Genomic DNA, 21,471 nt, shown 5'->3' with positions numbered 1-21,471 from the left:
ATACACATTATGTAAACACAAAACAAAAAATTACATCGTCTAACAAAGTCTCTCATCGTCGGCAGAATGCCCAGAGGGGAAGTGGGGACCTCCAAGTTGCACAGGGGACTGTGTCGAGTGTAACTCACAAGGCGTCTGTGATGACCAGACAGGGCAATGTGTTTGTTACCCGGGATACAGTGGACTGAACTGCGATGCAGGTAACTTTATGAAAACCATTGAAAAAAAACAATTATACATGCCATGCGCCTTGTCCTTTTGTCCAGCTAAGTACTGTTTCGTTGCGTACTTAACTTGCATTCTAACGACCAACCAAAAATGACTCGTACGATTCGAACAAGAATGATTCACATTTTGTTGAGAATGAAGGGTAATCATGAGTCTTTTGGGCGTCTTGAAGCTAGAAGTGTGATTTAGGAACTTCCGTTGCCACTACAGTCATCACTAGATGTTCCAAAAACAAATATGATCAAATATGTGGTCTTGAGGGAGTCCATGTTCCAAAGACCCCTCATTCTGATATTGCAAGTTTACGTCGTATTTTATGGTAAGTGTTCCTAAGTCAAAGTTATGTAACGGTGGAATTGTTCACTTTTACACGAACACGAACCCTTCCTTTTACATGTTTTTCCCTCATTAGACGTGGACGAATGTGCTCTGGAAACTGATAAATGTGCGCAAGTGTGCAACAATACATATGGAGGTTACAACTGTTCCTGCTGGGCAGGGTACACACTACAGGACAACGGGCTGTACTGCGATGGTAGGTCTCACATCACCTCTTTCTCTTTCGCCGCATCAACATTTTTATTACCTTGGCCAAGAAGGTCATGATGCATGTTTTTGGTGGCGTTTTTATGTACATGTGTGTGGTATATGTATGTGGTTTAGCGCGCGTATAACTCAAAAGCTTTGGATGGATTGTCAATTAACTTGGGAGATAGATGAATAGGTCTTTATATTTGCATAATTAATGAGGAACCTTTTTTACTAGTACCATATAGCTAGATAACGTTGACCAGTCAGTAGACTCCATTTCCCCCGGCCCATAACCCAGGCCATTAATGTCCGATACACTATCAGCTTAATCATCAAATAACCGCAGGTGACCCCAAATGGAACAGAATTCTGTTCCAATGACCTGGGGTGACCCCAAATGGAACAACATTCTGTTCCAATTGGGAGACCCCAAGTGGAACGCGCATTCTATTCCAATCGCATGAATAGAGTGCATTATGTTCCAATGACCTGGGGTGACCCCAAATAGAACAGAATTCTGTTCCAATGACCTGGGGTGACCCCAAATGGAACAGTATTCTGTTCCAATGGGGAGACCACAAGTGGAACGCGCATTCTATTCCAATCGTATGAGTAGAGTGTACGGTCCGAGTCGATGACCGCCGGCGACCCCGCTTTCAACAGGTAAAACTCAAAAGGACATACCATATCGCAAATGTACATTTAGTTTACAAAACCTAAAATAGTTACATGCTATATGATAATAACGTTAATGACCCACTTTCCGTCGGTGTATAAGCGGACGAGACCGTTTATAAGGTGGTTATAGGAACCGAGTCAATCAATCATGAATTACGATGCCGTATACACTTCAGTGCGTGTCATTCACCATCAGTCATTAAGGTTAACATCAATTAAGGGACGTATAACATCCTTATGCGTGTATGGATACATGTATACCTTCACCTGTGGCTAATCTGTACGCTGAAGTACACCTTATATAATAGGGGACCTCAACAAGTAAGTACAACTAAGCAATTAGATAACTAGAGTACGTAAATGAGTAAGCTGACCATTCTAGGACTTGAGGTGAAAAGAAACAGAAATGAAGCGATAAATCCCAGCGGATATTTAAAAAAAGTTTTTGTCGCTGTTACTGCAGCTGTTTTATATCAAACGTGTTCACTACATGTATTTCCTAGAAATGTGACTTTGTCCCCTGGCACCTGGAGGACGGTAATGCACCTGCGTTAACTACTAAGTAAATGTTTGAATTCTAGAGGTTTGAAATAACCGTGAGCTCCACTTTTTTTATCAAATCACTCCTCGTCCACCATGGTATCTTTCTTCCCGATGTTCTCGCCTTCCTCGATGGTAGCCGGAAGTTTCCTCCCGATCGTTTCCGGCAGCAGCAGCGTCAGCAGCCCGGCGGCGATCGACATTCCTCCGAAGATGACGTAAGGCATCGGCGCCCAATAGCTGCCGAGTAGATTCACGAACGGGGCGACCATGCCGCCGACACGAGCGGTCATGGAAGACATGCCCATCCCGATTTGCCTGCGTTGATAATCGTGTGACAAAGTATCAGTACAATAGGCATTTGATCATGAGACTGAGTTAAAGCATATATTTCGATGCAGTTTTACGATTTTCAACAAGACTATGAGCAATCCCTCAGAACAAATTCATTCTACAACTGCTTAGAACAAGAACATGTACCCTGAAGACTACGTAACGTCAGAAATCCAGAAAAGTCGCTTAAATCTAGGTTTTATTCGTAATATTCTTGAATATAACGTGTCTGATATTACTAGTACCTTACTACAGTAGGGAAGATCTCAGCTGAGAAGATGTAGATAACTGCGAAGGAAGCGGTGATGCAGAACTTGCCAGTCATGGCCAGAGTGGTGGTCATCCAGCCAAGGTCTGTGAAATATGAAGAATGTCACATGTTCAGGACCCCCTTGGCCAATTTTACTCTCCTTTTTGCCGAATTCTAAGATCCGTATTCCCGTAGAAAGGCCTGGTGGAGGCTACATACCCCTTGCTAATTATATGGCGGACCTTATTGGACCCCGTACCAGTAGATCTCACGTTGCGTCATTGTCACGCGACTTCAAACACCCAACCACTCTACATGAGGACAAGGTGAAGATTTAGAGAAAAGAAAGCAAATCTCTTTTCGTGTTTGTCGTACGTACGTTTGGGAATGAAGAAGGCCACGATACAGGCGACGCCTCCGAACAGAAGCAGCGCACACAGAGGCCAGCGTCTTCCGAACCTACAGGGGTAGTACGAATCCGACGGAACAGAAACTTACAATGTTTCAACAGTACTAGTTCTTCACTCTTAATTACTAGTATATTGTTTCTCTTCATCCTCTTTGAGGCAGGGAAAGAAACTATTTTACTTTCTCCAATAGTTTATTCTGTTGGCAATTATAGGTTCCGGTAGTCTTTATTTATGCTTAGTACACAATGCAGTGTAATTTACGGGCTGTTTCATTTTTTACCTACTAGACGTGTGGGACCTCCTGAGGCTGCCGAGGTCGGCCGGGCTCCTGGTTATTTTAAACTAAAAGTCAAAATCAACCCTATTGACAAAAATACGCCGTTAGCCTAATCGTGATGACACCGACAATTTTCTTTCGGTGCCGGGTAGTGTAATTTACCGAGCAATTTACATAGCGCCCGGCCATCGGCTACACCCTTTACGATCATTAGCGTAAGCATCCTTTGGAATAACTTAAACTGAAACAGCTAAATGCCGACTAAATAGTTACAACATACCTATCCAGGATGAAAATTGAGATCAGATACGCCGGGATCTCGATGAAACCGGAAATGGCGAAGTTCAAGTAAAAATTCCCGCTCAGGGCAGCCGTGTTGAGGGATATCCCATAATACACCAGGGTGTTGACGACCCTGCATTGATTAAGAACACGACACTGTTAACCCATTGTAATCTAATCTCAATGATCCCAAATCCAAACATATACAAGTCTGATCTCTAGCATTTATTTTGCAGATTAATTGGCAGAGAGAGTGTAACAGATGTAGAAGTAGAAACAGACAGGCACTTTACTTACCAGTTGAAGAAGATGTTCAGAGTCCACTTTCGAAGTTTCGGGGTTCTGAACAGGTCGATAAACGTGTAGACCCTCTCCTTTTTCTTAGCCTTTTCTTCATTCTTAATCAATGATAAAGACAAAACAGATATTCTAACTCACCAAAGCGATTTTAGGACACTGTAAAACTGGAGTTTCAAAGTCAATTTTCTGGTTATTTTTTAAACGTAGTAAGATGAATCAACCCGTATGGCCATAGGATGCTGAATCAAAAATGCGATGTCGCTAACGTTGACGAAAAACGGTTGCTCGAATCGTATTGTAGCTATAGGCGCGTCGTTTGTGGTGGTACCAAACAAAAATGAATAAATATAAATAATATAAATATAATATATTATCGATATTGTTCAATCTTCGTACACGCAATCAGCTCTGACGGGCCCCGGTTTGGAAATGTGCTCTCAGCATTACCTGTGTCAGCGGGATGGTGTCGTGGAACACCTCATCAGGCAGAGTAACCTTCGTAACTTCCGCGGCTTTCCGCAAGATGGCCGCCGCCTCCTTGTGGCGATTCCTGGAGATCAACCATCTTGGAGACTCGGGCATAATCCTGGGGGGTAGGGGTGGGGAGCATTTACAACGTTGTATGTAAATCAAACAGGCCTTGCTTGACAAAAGAGGGGAGCGCTATCAGTAGGTAGGGAACACAGAAAATAAAGACCTCATCTAGATCTGTGTTCAAACGGTTTTCAATCCGTAATGCTTTAACTATAAGGAGACGTTTTTGGGATGCCAGGGATCACGCCGCATAGAGAGCAAGTGTATATTAGACCACCTTTCACGTGTGACACTGAATATAACTTTTTGTTCAGTTTCTATCACTGTCTCTTGACAATACTTCGATCATGGCACTTTAATTTTCCTGATGAAAGAAGAACAGGAAAGAAACGAAAAACTGACCACCAAAATGATATGAAGAGGAGAAACGGCATGGTGATGGTGATCTGCAGCCACATCCACGTCCGTATGAAGAAGGCGATCCCGGGTAGAAGTACGTACGCAAGGGCAAAGGGGACCCAGATGACCATCCCCACCATGCTCCGCTTATTGGCGGAAACCAGCTCTTGTGCTGGGGGAGGGAGGTGAGGTGTCAGACTGGGTACCAGTAACCGCTAATAATAAGCTCTTACAAAATCTCTTTTCTCCGTTAGAAAGAGCTCACGATACAATAAAATTGTACATCTAAGTCCAGTCTTATTAGCATTAGTCCAATTCAAGTCAAAAAGGTGACCAATTATTTGAGTCACGCATCGTCATCACCTTAGCTTAGAATCTAAGCTATGATTTAGAATGTTATTCTTTCCGTAGAAAGGGTAGGTTTGATTTTGCGGCTGTTGATGAACTGCATAAATAAACTTGTATCTAATAATACTATCTGGTATGCCTCAATTACAAGTTGCACTCAAATGACCTCAATTACACGTACCCATCACAAAAAGAGCCAAGCTTGTGACGGTGGTGCTCGCGGCTATGATGAACCGGATGGCCATGAACGCTGCGTAGTTGGGTGAGAAGGCACACGCTATCCCGGACACGTAGTCAACTGCCAGGGACACCAACAGAACTGGTCTTCGGCCCCATCTTGGAAACGGTACCCAAAATTAATGACTTATATAGCAATCATATATATATATTTTTATAATGTGCTGTAGTGAGCAATACCCACTGATTGTACAATGGCTCAATCAGTGGGCAATCAGTGGCTCACAGCTGCCAAGTTCTCAATTGCAATGAAGGAGGTGTCGATGGACTCTGACTTTGAAGGACTGCAGTCCGTTGTTGTTGATGTTACCCACAATGGAGTCTGGGAGTTGGTTCTACTGGTTCTATTTGTTTCTACCTTGGAAACGTGATACTTACTTATAATGGTACATCAAAAATAAACTTAACCGGTTGTTTATTTACTAACTTAAAAAACAAAGCCCATGAGGAATTGCTTGCTTCCATCAAGTACATACTATGTTATAGCAAAAATGTGCATTCGAGTTGAATGATTCTCATAACCATCTCAATGTCGAAAGAATTCTGCAAACGGACATTCGCAGGTTAGAGACAGGCGAAGATAACCTGCGACTATTGGCGGTAAAGGATGCGCAAACTTTTATTTCGTCTTGCTTTTTTCACGTTCTTTTTATTTTCAAAGCAACAAGAACAGAAATAGACATGCAAGGCACAGGTACTGCAATCAAACCTAGAAAGGTAACATTTGCAAAGCAAATGCATAATGTTTACCTTCGCATATGGTCTGCTCTGTTAATTCTTACTCAAATACATTCATATGGTCAGACAGGAGTATAAATCTCACCTACTTTAAAAGTGCAATATTATGTAACCCAACACCAGTTACTATGGTCAGAGGTCAGTGTTTGGAACGGAATACGAAGAACTGAAACGTAGCAAAAAGAATATGTTTTCCTTCGGTAAACATAATACATGAACACAAAATTACTTAAAATAGATTTGTACAAATATATTAATATATATTCATACAAATTCGTTTACATTAGAGTCTGTGGTCGTACCTGTCTGCCGCGTGTCCGCCCAAAACCGCTCCGGCCATTTTACCCGCGAACCAGAGAGACTTAGCCAGCTTCACTTTCCAACTGTTGTCACAAACAAGGTCCCACTGGAGAGAAATATACAGTCAGGTGGTCGCAACTAGGCAATAGACCGACCCTAAAGAATATTTCCAGCTTTTCCAACCTGAAATTGTATTGGGTGCCTTTGCTCAAAGGGAAAGACTTTCCTATCATAATTACCTTTTCATTGACACAATGTCACTGATGTGATGAAATGGAATCAACTCACGTCTGTGACAACAGTGCTCTTGTACTCGGACGTGTCGTACTCGTACCCTTGGTCACACGGAATCTGCGACCTGTTGGCCGCAGGGTGTTTTTCCTCAAAGTCTCCATAGTTAGTGGTGTTGAACGTTGATTCGGAAGGGCCGTAACTGTAACTAATGTAATTTAGGCATTTTAAATCATTCTCACATTTGTAGTGATTAAACATGGAAAAGAAAAAGCCATGCATTGGACAAAGAGTATACACGATGGAGAGACCAACCGTTTGCACTGACTCCGTTTCCACTCCCCGTCTCTCATCTCCCAGGGGATGGTCACGTTCATCAGCTCGGCCGGGGTCGCCTCTTGCCCCGAGAAGTTGGCCTGGGGCACCCGGCAGTGGAAGTCGGGCTCGACGGCCAAGAAGACGATACCAAATAACTGGAGGGCGTTGATGCCAATAGGCAGGCAGATGAAGAAGAACACTCTCTTTTGCCAGGGTCCGAACCCGCCTAGGTAGTCCAAAGCACGGTCGTAGTTCACTCTAACCTGTACAAAAGGTTACATGTACATGTAGGTAAAACATATGGCTAATTGCTGAACGATAGAGTTTGATTTGAAGTAAACCGGGGTCAAGGTTTTCACAAACAATGCATTTTGCATGTATTAAAAATATAATCCAAAGTTGTAAATACTATGGTTTAAAACAAACTCTTGTGAGAATGAACTTCGAAACTCTTGCTTCACCACTTATCGCGTATATATATATATAGTCCTCTATGACGTAAGACTTGGAAGCTACGCCCTCTTCCGGTATAGGTAGGAAGTGAGACAAAAGCTTGAGGGGAGGGACCAGCTAATCGGCATGCGCAGAACTAGCAGTACTTATTTCTTAGATAATTTTTTTCCTGGGCAAATTTTGCTCAGAAAGGCCCAGTTTTCTGGTAAGAAGGACAGAAGAATGTACATTTTTAAAATATGGCAAAAAAGTGTGACCTTTTCCGTGGTTTGAGTGTTATTGACCTCTAAAACACAAAGATCTGTGTGGACTGTTCCACTTTGCCAGGGGGTGAAATCCTGGTCTCATTTCAGTATTTTAGCTGTAGCTCATTATCACGCAGGAGTTGAACTTCCACTATTTGTACCAAAAGACACCTGATCAAATCCAGCTTTCCAGTGGGGGTAAAGACTTGAGGTTTGAAATAAAAGTAAATGTGTTTTAAAGTGTTTGTTTCTAGTGGTTTTAGCATAGATTTCAATGGGATCTCCTTAACTGGTCCCTGCCCTTGAGGGTGCTTACCGACGCGTCGTCCCTGACCTCCCCATGCACTCCGTTTGGGCACATCAAAGCTGCTTCGGTGCCGTTTTCGTTTTCAGCCATGTTTTATCCTCTTGCGTGTTGACAATACACCTGTAAGAAAGAAGTTCTGAATCAGTAGCTAAACGTAAATGTTAGTGTGGCCTGACCATTACAGCTGCAAAAGTAGATCATAGAAAAGCAACCTCTAGCTCTATAAGGTTATGACTAGCCAGTGCTAACTCGCCCCGGGGCAAACTTGTTTCTAAAAGGTGCGTGTGGCCCAGTTAAAACGACGCCGACTGACAATAAAAATAGCGTCCCCACAATTCCAGACAAGTTTGCCCTAGTGCGAGCTTCAAACCTCTGTAGCTATAGCGGTATTGCTAACAAACTAGCCACAAGCTTCTAAGCATACTGAAGAATAGTGTAGTATAATTAGTTACTTCCTCCCCCAACTTGAATGCAACGTCTCTCTCTATCTAATATACATAAATCCGACCGGTCTATCGTCATGTGTGGCTTCACCGGGCACATACATTTGAGATCGAGATTCCACAACTCAAACAACTCCAAGTTTGAGTTGGCAAGTCAAACCTTACCTGAAATCGTGTTAACCGTTGTCGGTGTATCTAATACCATGTTACACGATAGAGAACTGAGGAACATTACTTGTGCACCTTACTGTGTGGCACAATCCCAACAGTCGAACTTGTACAAAAAATGAGATTCATAAGGACATAATTCTTACCTCAGCCCGTAGGTAAGTATTATAGAGTCAAGTCGGTGAATCTAGTAGGCGTGTCACAAGACAGAGAACGCCGAAGACTTTTACAGGACTTGACATGCACGCGCGCGTAACAGGCCACAGGCTAATTTTGATAACCTGTCCGACTGGGTGTAGGTAGCAGTCTCGCGTCTCTAATTATAACTGCCCAGTGATATGTGAACTACTTGGACACTTATGGGAAATTCTAATGCATTAATTATTACGTTCCTTCGCCAAGAAGGTCATGTTTTGCGGTAGCGCTTGCGTGTGTGTGTGTGTGTGTGTGTGTGTGTGTGTGTGTGTGTGTGTGTGTGTGTGTGTGTTTCTGTCTGTCTGTCTATCAACACCTAACTCAAGAAGGCTTTGATAGAGTGTCTTGACATTTGCATAGTCAATTTTACATCTATAATTCGTCAGTCGTAAAGTTAAATATTTTGTCGAAAGTATATGAGGTTATGGAACTCTTCTTTTCTCTTGTTTCCGTTTTTTCTCTTCTACAATAAAAAAAAAGAACTATGATGTGGTACCACGGACATAGACATGACAATGTTCTGCCTTCCCCTCAGGCCCAAAGATAGACCTGTACATGGAGCTGTGCACCAATGAGTCCACAGGAGCCAGAACTAGTGTCCTGCAGGCCTGAGATGGAGGGGTTGACCTTGATAGATGGTTACCACATCGGGATTAAACTAGACACAGGTACAGGCTACATCAAAGTATAATATTTGTGGTTCATAAACAGTATCTTAAGTCTTACATGACCTTAAGTTAACTCAGTGTGTTGGATTGGACGTTCCGGGGCTTGGGTGTCTCTAACTACCTTAAAAACAGTGATCAATGACTTTTACTGAAACTCCTCTGTTTTCTAAAACTGTGAGCACGCATGGAATAAAGCATTTGGCATGTCACACTCTAGAATGTACTTCATTATCAACACCATTTAAGACCATCTATACAAGTCTTGTCTTTCCGTTGTGCAGGTTATGGTACCAACATAAGCTACCTAACCTACGGGACACAGTACGAGACTGAAGTAAATGCTGAAGGGGTACCATACGGCCTGGAACTCCACCATGCCGCCGGAAACTTTCGCACGAACGCCTATTCCTGTAAAACAACCCGCAACGGGTTAACACGTGAAGTCATCGGGTTTGTTATGTTACAGGAAGGTAAGTTTCGAGGCAGGGCTACGAAATACAGAAGAACTTCATTGCACGACAATTGCACATGGTACAATGTATGGCAAACTACATAAAGAGAGTAACAAACAATAAAATAAATGTGTTGAATAAGACCTAATGTCGAATGAAATCTAACATATCTTTATTATTCAAACAATAAGGGATAGCACATGTCATGCATATGCAGGTTAGCGCAGGTATTTCTGATATTTACTTGCACCTAACCTGCACTGGTACATGTACTGGGTTTACGAGTACATACTAATTTAGGTGTGTGTGGATTTTTATTTGCTGCATTGCCGGTTACTACTTATGAAGTATTAAAGAAATAATTGCAATGGTTTCTGAAGAGTTTTAGTATGATCCATATTTCCTAAATTCCGAATGGTGCAGGTACAATTTGTCTGGTGTAGGCAATTTTCAATAGTACCTGCGTCATTTCATGTATGCAGAAAAATAGGTATTTCGAGTCCTGTGAGAGAAACGTGGTCTTCACCAAACAATATGGCAATAACCAAGTCTTTATTTCGACTACATTGTAGTTCTTCTTTACGTTGTACAATTTAAACTTTGTACAGTAAAGCTGAGTAGCGCTAGAGAATAGAGAATGCTTTTCTCAATTTTGTCAGCACTTTTGTGCATGTTCATACAGGGCACAAGACTATAGGTTCTCAGAAAACCCATATTTTTCCATCCACACGCAGCTTACTATAGACCCAAGGCGTTCACAGTTACCGTGAACATCAACGGAAACGCGACGCTGGAGATGTTCCCGGCTAACGCGCCCCCTGGCGGCCATGACGGTTCGACAGAATGGAGGAAGGATGGCACAGTCTTGCCGGGAGTCGACAATGACTGCACACGTACCATATCCAACGTTCAGGTTAGATTCTTATTCCATTATGTCATTTTCAATCAACGCCTTTCGTGACTTCTTGCAAGGCCTTGGAAATCATACAAAATACGATACCATGCTTAATGCAATTAATATTTATTTATAAGGGTGGATATTCAAAGAAAACTCTTATGCTGAGATCACATTTCCAAGCCGGGGCCCGGCCGGGTAGTTTCTAGGAACGAAAAGTATGACATAAAAGACATCAAGACACAAAGGATTTGCAACAATTGATTATGAGCACTATCTGTACATAATCATGATATGGATTGTTTATTTTTCGTTCACGTAAACAGCCCGGCCGGGCCCCGGATTGGAAATGTGACCTCAGCGTTAGTTATGAACTCTTGTATTACAAATTCCACATATGAGAACTAAAAAACAGAGGTTGAATAAAAAAAAACTTCTTAGGCAGTCTGCTGGCAACGTGATGAAATTATTCAATCTACAAAGTATCATCTATGTTGCGAAGGTCTCTGTTTTGTGGTTTCTTTCGATAGATGTCGGACGAAGGTTTGTACGAGTGCTACTTGACTGGCAGGTACAGTGAGAGCAAACAGGGCATCGTGAGGCTCATCGTTAGAGGTACGTTATGTGTTTAAAATGTGTGTGTGTGTGTCTGTGTTGTGTTGTGTGTGTATGTGTGTGTGTGTTTGTGTGTGTGTGTGTGTGTGTGCCTACGTGTGTGTGCTTTTGCACGTGTGTTTGTGTGTATGGGTGTGCTTGTGTACGTTTGTTCGTGTGTACGTGTATGTATCTGGGTGCTAGCAAAAAAATCAAATTTGAGACTATATGTAATATCTATATATAGTGGCGTGCTTAAGTAAGTGACAGCAGCAACAATGTAATGGATGGACTGAAAATGACACTGGGAAGGGTTAGTGACAAAATGCCCGCACATGCATGTACATATAATTATGTACACAAAAGTTCTTGCAACAAAGACTCTCCTGTTCGACAGAATGCCCAAAGGGACAATGGGGACCTCCAAGTTGCACCGGGGACTGTGTGGAGTGTAACTGGCAAGGCGTCTGTGATGACCAGACCGGACAATGTATCTGTTACCCGGGATACGGTGGACTGAACTGCAATTTAGGTACCGATGTGCAGTTTTACATTCTGAAAACTACTGAACACGAAAAAAAAAACGAACACACACACACACACACACACACACGCACGCACGCACGCACGCACGCACGCACGCACGCACGCACGCGCGCACGCACGCGCAGACCAATTCAAATTCTATTGAAGCTACGATATATTGTAATATGCGGATCACTGATATTCTACGCAACAAACGTAGCCCAATTGGCCATGGGCAGTTTTCAAGTTTTCGACACATTGACGGCGTGCACTAGTGTGCTACAAAGCAAGGTATTCGGTACCATCATATCGTTTAATTTTTACAATGTCAGTCAGTCAGTCATTCATGTAGTACTACATGTATTTTGTGTTGTACGTTAATTGTAAGTTTTTATCTTCGTACACTTGTAGTGATCGATAGACAACTAAGCACTGCTTGAGTCAGTGACACACATGTTGTTTGCTGCCCCAGCCTGCCCCGATGGTTACTATGGGGACTCCTGCATCGGCAGATGTCAACACCTCTGCTCCTCTGAACTGGTCTGTGGTCCGGACCCGTTAGGATGTAGATGCTACCGCGGCTTTAAGCATTCCCCTTCAAGCTTCGACCCCTGCTCTGATCGTAAGTCCTTTGTGACAACAATTCATTTCATTCAATGGAGCCATTTCTCGAACGGAAAGATAAAAATGTATTGAAAATATTGCAAGTTGAAAAGATTGAAATTGATTGAAAATATTGAAAAGATTCATAGTTATCGGTTTGAAATGACAGTTTTTATTTTACATACAATGCCAGAGAACCCCTGCCGCTTTGCGTTCATACGGTAAAATTCTAAAGCCAAATCTTTTCTCGGATCCGTATTGAATATCATATATGAGAATTCTAGAGTGTACTTTTCTGTGACCCTTAAAGTAATCAGCAACATCAGTGACGTTGTCGCTGTTGATTAAGGCTTGGATGAAACACACCACCGTCACATCAATGACGTCTTGTTGTCTCAGAGTGTACCTTAGGTGAATACGGCCCTGACTGCATGTACACGTGTCACTGTGCCATGGGGGACTCGTACTGTGACTACCGGACAGGCGAGTGTTCCAGCGGCGGCTGTGAGGCTGGCTGGCAGGGGACATCATGTCATATAGGTACGGCAAACGAGCATTGCATATTTTTCACTTCACTTTTTCATTCTGAAAATCATATAAATGGACATGTACACATCTAATGGCTACGTACATGATGCCATTTTTGATGCTGGGTACATGGCTAAGCACCGATTGTTGTAGCTTGGCATCAAATAATTATAATTGCTTTTACAGTTGCCAATGCCCATGTAAAAATTACACGAAAAGTTGAATTTTCCTATTGTAGTAAAGTAGGGTGATCTTTATTTGTTGACCGTACCAGACTTTACAATGATACTCAATGAAACAAATATCAAGAACGGTAATCGTATTTACAACCCTTGATTAGTCCGTAATCACTGTACTTGACTTTTACTTACTGTCACTGTAAAGTCCAGAGTACCATTTATAATAAAGTTAACATTGCCCAACGTTGCTGGTATTTATCATAATTGGTAAATCCAACTTTTCGTGAAGTCATATGCGTTTGTACATACGTTTGTACTGTTTTCTCCTACAGACATAGACGAGTGCAGTGTAGGGACGGACAACTGCGAGCAGATCTGCATCAACAATCCCGGAAGCTTTACATGTTCGTGCAACGTGGGGTACAAGCTGTCAAGCAACGGATGGGATTGTATTGGTATACTTACATGTAGCTTTACCTTCCCTTATGTTAGAAACGTTGTGTCTAAAACCTGATTCAAACAATTTAAGTCGGTACACTTTACAAAGTATTAGTGGGTCATACGAAGTTCCGCCCCGCAACTATGGTGTATGGGCCGGTGCATATATCCGTTTCTGTAGCCCTTGGGCCACACAGTTGTACAATCACTACATACAATGTGTGCCATTTGTAAAGTTTTTGGTATGACTCGGCCGGGGATTGAACTCAAGACCTCCAAAATACAAGGCGAAAACTCTACCCACTTCGCCATTGCACCTATTGTGGGTCATGTAAGTCCAACGCAAATACTTTTATTTGTTGATTTCGTACCAGCAGTTTTCTTGTAGTTATGTCACATTGAACTATATCTTTCGTCTTTTCTAGGTATCTTGACGTCTCTCACTATCACGGCAACCCAAGCCGAACATGGAGGAAAATCCCTGACATCTGACGATGCAGAAATTGGCTACTTTACCACAGACCATAACATCAGTCTCGTGGTTTCTCAGGTAATTATCTACTTCAAATTCCCGTCGATATTGTCAACACACTGTTAGATGAGGAAACGGCGTAACGTCCTGATTTATCTTCCTCAACTTTGAATTTTAGGTTACAGGAGACATAGAATCTACCACATGGACTGTAGATGGTGTTATCACGCCGGATGTGTTCACTCTACCGGAAGGAGTGTACAGCATCGCCGGAAGTGCCCGCAACGAACATTCCAATCAAACGAGGCAGCTGTCAATCAAAGTTGTAGAGTGCATCCACGGGGTGCATCTCTTTCACGTGGGAACAGAAGGACAGCTACCGGACACAGTGTCCCCGCCAACCGGCTACGCCGTGTGCCAGTACCCGGCCAGGTTCATCGTCCTCGTCCAACAACTCGGCTCCAACGCCTCGTACATCGTCAATATCTCGGACAGCATCAGCTTCGAGATCCCAACTTTCGTCAATTACAGTCAAGCAGGCAACATGACTTTCTATGAACACCTTGTACCATACAACATGTCGGACTACCAGCTGTACACTTTTACACACACGTATCCTGACAAAGAAATATCTAATGTGACAGTACAGGCAGAGAACGTGGTGTCAGCTGCTGTTTCATCTGTATCTATGACAGCACAGTGTCCTATAACGAGTATCTACGTTCCCGAGGAGGGCTTTGCGACGTATCCAGAACCTGTGGTGTTAGACATCTACTTGCTGGACAGTCAGTTGCCAACGGATTTGTACTATCACGTGTCTTATGGTGATGGCTTCAGTGGTGAGTATTGCCACGGATTTCATATTTTCATGGTTCTCCATGTGTTGCTTCACATTGTTCAACAACATACCACTGTGACAGTACAAAGTAAATCGAGCAAATTAATTCAGATGTTTTATGTAATGTTCTACATGGATGTCTTACATTTATCGATCTACTCTCCAACAATGGCTTCCCTACTGTCCACTGATTGAGATAGTTTTTCTTAATTTGTTTCACGATATAAAGACACGGCGGTGTACATCGGGGATGAGTACGGCCCCAGTCATCCCAGGTTTGCCGTGACACACTTATACATCCCCGGGTCCTACGTGTGTTACATCACGGTGTACAATGTGGTACGTGATATTCATTAGTCACAATCATACAACAATGGGTTTTAAGCATTTATGATTACTTAGTTATAAAGTCAACAGTCTTATTACGATTGGGTGATTATGAGAATGCAGTGGAAAATGAAACACATTATTAGTCAGTGTACTCACTGTGAGACCGACAGCAACAGATTATTTCAAACAGTTTCCACAATTCTACCATCCTTTTACGATCTAGAAGATCACACAACTACTATCGTTATCACAAAACCCAATCGTTATGCAAAATGAATAAATTGACATTGAAATTGTAGAATGTGGGGCTATTAATGATCAACTGCCTTCAAAGAAGTCAGTAGCTGTATGTTTAAATATTGCTTTACTGCGCCGCTTTACTTTACTTTCTTTGTTTGTTACTGTACAAGCAATTAGCCATTGGGCATGACTTATGGGCAAAGATTACCCATATCAAATGTTTCTTTTTCAGGTTAGCTCGATGGCGGGTACAACATACGTGACGCAGGACTTCCAGTTCTTCCCCATGAATATCACGGCGTACTCCAAGTTTTCCCAGGTAGAAAACGGCCAAGTTCTGTATCAAGGTGAGCAGTGTTCACTCACAGAGAGACAGTACATGTTATGTTTTATCTACACGCAAATGTAAATCTGAGGCAAACAATTGTTAGCGTTACTGGTACCACAAAAAGAATTCGAAGAAGAAGAAAAATAACGTCACCTTACATGGCAACTACCTGAAACGTAACAATCGTCTGCTGTTATGTAAGAATTACCAAATGTTTTTCTTTCACTAACGTATCAAACCTTTACGATCGCTACGACTACCCCGTTTTCTCAAGTGAACAGTTTAAGATATTGGCTGGGCAACAGATAAAAGTTTTGAATACACGGTGTGTCTACCACCTGAGCGCCTTAAATAAATGCACCAGGGTGTCAGCTCCGTTTGGGTTGGAGAACGTGCCAACCTCGCGTGCGATGAAGAAACTCACACTGTGTAAATCTTCATTTTCGATACCCCATGTAACGTTATTTGTTGTTGAATGTCTGAACTTCAGGAGTATATAGAGAAGGACAGGGTCCCTACGGGAGCGTGTTCCCAGGACCGCCCCTCCTCATGCCAGTGGAGTTTGAGTACGAAGTTCCACAGGGGACAAAAGACGACGTGCTGCAATCCTCGTAAGGACCTCATTTCACTGAATATTGACTGTTACAGTTCATCCAATGCAAGTTTATGGCGGCCCAAAATTTTCTGGATAACTAACATTGTCTAATGTTGACATTACATTACATTACATTACATTACATTTACTGCCATTCCGTAGCACATTTTCGTCATCATTTCAAACCTCCAAAAACAAGCTACGTGAGGTGTCTCTTTATTTTCTAGGTACCGGGACCACCCATAAACAGCTTACGATACAAAACAGTTTTCCGTCAGTGACATTGTAATTTTGCCCCATAGATATCAATATGCTACGGGATAGGAATGGCCAGAAAATTGACTTTGAAAAAACAGATTTGCTGCCGTGATCATGAAATTCATTGTATGCCTTTAAAACTTGTTACAAGCTACTTGTAAACAACCATATTGCCATCGTTGCTTTTATTCTTAGGAAACATCATTGTGGGACTTTGCAGATCAAAATTATGAGGATGCGTATGATATATCGATAATGAGTGCTGATGGGCAGATTTCGTAACTGTGTTATATATATTTTCCCAGGTGGTATGTGAACGACGTGTTGATACCGGACACCATGAACCTGTCCTACACGTTTCCTCAGATCGGGTCATTTCTGGTGGATGCCGTAGCCATCAACATGTATTCCTACATGGTGGGTGAATTCCAGGTGCGATGAGCTTTTCATAATTTATCTATCAGTTGACATTTGATGTTGTTTCTAATATGCCTAAAAACAGTGCATCAATTATGCTGAGGTCACATTTCCAAACCGGGGCCCGACCGGGCTGTTTCTATTACACACGCAAATAGTTCCCATCATTAATTTTTCAGCTTTTTGTGCTTTGTTGTCTTTTATATCATACGTATACTTTTCGTTCCATAAGACTGCCCGGCCGGGCCCCGGCTTGGAAATGCGACCTCAGCATAAGACATAGAAAAGATACATGTATTCTAGGAAAAGCAAAACCACTGCTTGCCTTGAAAAGGGAAGAATGGTAAATTAAAGTAGTAAAGCATCCTCTAAAGTAGTAAAGGATCATGTAATAAGACTGTTGACTTTCTGACAAGTATTAAAGCATCGCCTGGCCATTTTGTTGTGTGTGCAGGTGGACATATACGAAACAATAACGGACCTTTTCATCGCCAATAATGGCCCGGTGTATATTGGAGACCCCGTGTATTTCGGCGTGTTCGCTAAAACTCCGGGAACAGCTAGTACTTACGTGTTACAGGTGAGCATTGTAACGACGCCTGCGTTTTTTGCAATTGTGATAAAATTTTGCGGTAAAAATACGTTTTGGTGCGTTGCTGTAGTCAGTGTGGATTAGAATTAGAATTAGATTTTTTAAATCCAGCGATTTGCGTTCTTCTAACCGTTCCAACTTATAAACATGAATTTTACCTTATAAGCAAATGACATAGTTTGATACCTACTATTATGTATAATTGCGTCATATGGACTGTTGTATTTACTGTAGTTCTGTACACCTGGCTGACGTCCACGATTTTTCCCCAGTTATTTGAGGGAGACCCGAGTCCGGTCACCATAGATTCACCGATCAAGAACGACACCCTACTGTCAGAAGTTGAGCAGATTTTCCAAGCGGTTAACGTTCCCTTCAGCTTCTCAGACATGCACATGACGGTTTACTCCTTCCTGTATCCCTCCGCCGGCACATACCACGTCAGGCTCGATGCGAGCAACGCCATTTCTACTGGCTTTGCCGAAACCTCCGCGACTGTTCAGTTAATCCCTTGTTTCAAGCCGGTTGTCAACATCAACGATGGAGGAACTAGCTCACCTGAGCATCCAGCACCTTACAGAAGGGACCAAGACATCGTTTTATTCGTCAACATCCAACTTAACTGTCCAGGCGTCAAACAAAGGACATATGAGTGGAAAGCCTACGAAATGACAGAATTGCAAACAATTCCGCAACCTGCCAACGAAATCCAGCTCGATATTAACATGGCTAACGGGACTAACCAGATCATTTTGCCGAGGCACACCATTGGTTATGGGCGGTACATCCTGTCGTTTCGCCTGACGGAAATAAAGCTGGAGATTCACGAAGGGCACGACACGGAACCGGAGATCACTAACTCAGACTACACGTGGTTCGAGGTGGTGGAGACTCCCCTGGTCACGAGAATATCTGGTGGCTCTTTACTTTCAACAGGTGACATTTTGTTTTCTCTTCATGCATACATACGCACATAATCACTAATGGCTGTTGCATGTGAAGGAAAAAGGTTGATGATGATGAAATGAAGTTTACACGTTGATTTTAGATCGCGATGTACATAGAAAATATTATCAAAAAACATAAAGAGTACAATAACTTTGGCAATTGCTAATTTTAGTCTCACCACAGAAAAATACAAATCAATAACAAAACAACAAATAACAATGGGTGTTCTAAAATACAAAGATAACAGGTAAAAATAGATTTATATACGGAGTTAAACATGTTAGTAATTGTCGGAGTGACGGCAGCTGGACATTAACGGAAGAAGAAGAATGATTTTTTTGTAGGAAGTTTAAACATATAGTTGCGCATACACCGTTTTGTGTTCACATTATAGGTTTGAGTCAAAGTCAAAATTGTGTCTATTGCTTTCCGGACACACGAGGGGTGAACTCCTAAGTAATACGTTAATGCAGGCATCTTCAGATAAGTTATCTGTGCGTTTGGTTCTTTTTCGAAGGGTGGAACTCGACGTTTAACGTGAACGCCTCCAGCTCGTACGACCCTGACGCCCCCGTGTCTGTCGCTACCAGCGGCCTGACCTTCAAATGGCAGTGCCGGCATGAGAACGAGACATTCCCCGATGAGTCCGACGAAGAAACGGCAGGTAACAGCCTGCGGTATTTTGCTAGTTTATCAACGGTTTATTTTTCAATTTTTATCTTGGCACATCATTACAACGTGTTATAATCGCTTCAAAACGCACTGACAGAATTAGAATTAGAATAGCATAATACAACTGGTGTGTTACGCCGAAAGGCGGTTATACTGGCTATACAGATACAGATACAACGCAACGTTACGTTTATATAGGGAATTATTGTGTCACTTTATGATTCATATGACAATGCCAAAAAAGAGAAGTAACTTGCCTCTAAACGTTAGCAATTTGTGGAAGTTCAGGCTTTAGTTTATGCAAATGGTACAAAATTTGCCTTTCAGTCTCTATTATGGAATAATTTCCATTCTGTTTTTATTAAACAACCTCCATTTCTCTGTAGGAGGATGTCTGGGACTTATTGGGATGGTCTGGCCAGTAGAAGACAGCTCTGATCCAGTTCTAGTCATTCCAGCGATGTCATTAGAGGGTACGGTTCTGATTCACACCGGAAGAACATTTACGACATTTATCATTAGTAGAAATAAACTTTATTAGCCTTCTGAGATTGAGTGTGCAGTATTTTGCAAAATTAATTGGTAGTTAGCAGTTGTATTCTAATGTATATTAATAGATGCGTACATAGTATTAAATGTTTAAATGTTGCAATTAAAAATGAAAAAGTTCAATCTATCTGCAGTACATATACCGTAGAAACAATATGCAGATATATTTAAGTCACATTACAAGCCATGTGCTTCATTTGTCGGAGTAAAATTGCAAAACTATGATATTGCTTTGATTTTCAGGAGGAAAAACCTATGTATTCCGAGTCTCTATGACCAAGCCCGGTAGACCTTCGGGAAGTTTTGCAGAGAAGACTATTGTTGTTTTAGAAGGACAGCCGCCCACTCTGGAGGGGATCTGGTAACAATTTCTGTCCTATTTTACTTTTGAATAGGATAGAGTATTTTCTCAACGTAGCCATGCGTAAAGTTTTTCGTAGTAAAAAAAGCCTACAGCTACCCGCAAGACCTGTGAGTTGTGGTTCACAAACACACACACACACACACACACACACACACACACACACACACACACACACACACACACACGCACATGCACATGCACGCGCCCGCACACACACACACACACAAACTTCGCTATGTTATGATATTGAAATGTGTATAACGTGTCATTCAGGTGTTTACAGAACTGTGGTCAGTACTTGAACCCGTCGGAGCGGCTGGTTCTGACCGGCAGATGTATGGACTGTACCCCTGAAACCCGCCCCACGTACCTCTGGAGCCTCCTACCGCAGCCGGAGAACAGTAAACAGGATCTAGACTGGAACAAAGAAACCCTCACGGGCAGGGAAAAGGGGTTTCTGTCTGTACAGGCGGACACGTTCAAGGTCACAGATGTAGCGGAGACATTCACCTTTCGAATCGATGGTGGGTTTTCTACATAATCTAACGGTAGAAATACCAGTAGCAGTAGTGCAGTAGTAGCAGCAGTAGTAGTGGTAGTAGTAGTAGTAGTAGCAGAAGTAGTAGTTGTAGTAGTAGTGGCAGCAGCAGCAGCATTATAGTAGAAGTAGTAGTAGTAATAGTAGTAGTAGTAGCAGTAGTTGTAGTAGTAGCAGTAGTAGTTGTAGTAGCAGTAATAGTAGTGGTAGTAGTAGTAGTAGTAGTAGTAGAAGTAGCAGTTGTTGTAGTTAGTAGTAGTTAGTAGTAGTAGTAATAGTAGTAGTGGTAGTAGCAGTTATTGCTGTTGTTGTAGTAGTAGCAGCAGTTGTAGTAGAGTAGCAACAGCAGCAGCAGCAGTAGTAGTAGTAGGCATCATTCCATCTCTTCCTTGACATTTCAACTGTATGAAACTCACAGTTTTCTCGTCCTAGTTTTCAGCTGGAGTGGGACGTCTGCCTTCGCCCTGTACAGCTTCACCACCAACGCCCCTCCGATCCTGGGAACGTGCGCGGTCCTTCCGGATACTGGGACCGTGATGGAGACGTTGTTCCAAGTCAAATGTTCCGGATTCATGGACGACAACGTGCCTTTGACGTACCGTTTCTTTGCCTTCATTGGGGAAGAGACATCTGGAACCGGAGAAACGTCACAGGGTAAGAGAAGAGGTGTTTCTTCCACTAAACGAGACTTTATTTTGTGAGC

The 21,471-nt window shown here is 42.4% G+C and overlaps 2 protein-coding genes across 2 annotated transcripts; one reads left to right on the top strand and one right to left on the bottom strand.

The window, feature by feature from the left end:
• Nucleotides 1-2,057: 2,057 nt before the first annotated feature.
• Nucleotides 2,058-8,029, bottom strand: LOC109469110 (organic cation transporter protein-like). The gene is made up of 12 exons (XM_019767492.1): nt 7,949-8,029; nt 6,932-7,197; nt 6,674-6,824; nt 6,388-6,491; nt 5,292-5,446; nt 4,766-4,934; nt 4,277-4,415; nt 3,827-3,927; nt 3,528-3,662; nt 2,940-3,019; nt 2,556-2,664; nt 2,058-2,295 (listed from the first exon to the last, which is right to left on the bottom strand). Exons 1-12 carry the CDS (start codon nt 8,027-8,029, stop codon nt 2,058-2,060), a joined length of 1,728 nt encoding a protein of 575 aa, XP_019623051.1.
• Nucleotides 8,030-9,358: 1,329 nt separating this feature from the next.
• Nucleotides 9,359-21,469, top strand: LOC109469109. Its single transcript, XM_019767491.1, has 16 exons — nt 9,359-9,413; nt 9,695-9,883; nt 10,600-10,778; nt 11,291-11,375; nt 11,752-11,886; nt 12,352-12,501; nt 13,522-13,644; nt 14,285-14,938; nt 15,167-15,276; nt 15,740-15,854; nt 16,326-16,446; nt 16,994-17,120; nt 17,560-17,685; nt 17,970-18,596; nt 20,514-20,754; nt 21,201-21,469. Exons 1-16 carry the CDS (start codon nt 9,359-9,361, stop codon nt 21,467-21,469), a joined length of 3,306 nt encoding a protein of 1,101 aa, XP_019623050.1.
• The last annotated feature ends 2 nt before the right edge of the window (nt 21,470-21,471 follow it).

The sequence above is a fragment of the Branchiostoma belcheri genome, unplaced genomic scaffold, assembly GCF_001625305.1.
Source record: "Branchiostoma belcheri isolate BF01 breed outbred unplaced genomic scaffold, Haploidv18h27 scaffold20, whole genome shotgun sequence".
NCBI lineage: Eukaryota > Metazoa > Chordata > Leptocardii > Amphioxiformes > Branchiostomatidae > Branchiostoma > Branchiostoma belcheri.
The sequence above is the reverse complement of the archived record's forward strand: the minus strand, read 5'-3'. Positions and strand labels throughout refer to the sequence as shown.

Excerpts from the sequence above, each read along its gene's own strand:
- LOC109469110 (XM_019767492.1), bottom strand. The coding sequence starts at position 8,029 with ATGGCTGAAAACGAAAACGGCACCGAAGCAGCTTTGATGTGCCCAAAC. Across the intron at positions 6,825-6,931 it reads AAACGGAGTCAGTGCAAACG|TTACAGTTACGGCCCTTCCG; the intron begins GTTGGTCTCTCC and ends AAATTACATTAG. Across the intron at positions 4,935-5,291 it reads CTTGGCTCTTTTTGTGATGG|CACAAGAGCTGGTTTCCGCC; the intron begins GTACGTGTAATT and ends TCCCTCCCCCAG.
- LOC109469109 (XM_019767491.1), top strand. The coding sequence starts at position 9,359 with ATGGAGGGGTTGACCTTGATAGATGGTTACCACATCGGGATTAAACTA. Across the intron at positions 9,884-10,599 it reads GTTTGTTATGTTACAGGAAG|CTTACTATAGACCCAAGGCG; the intron begins GTAAGTTTCGAG and ends ATCCACACGCAG. Across the intron at positions 15,277-15,739 it reads ACATCACGGTGTACAATGTG|GTTAGCTCGATGGCGGGTAC; the intron begins GTACGTGATATT and ends TTTCTTTTTCAG.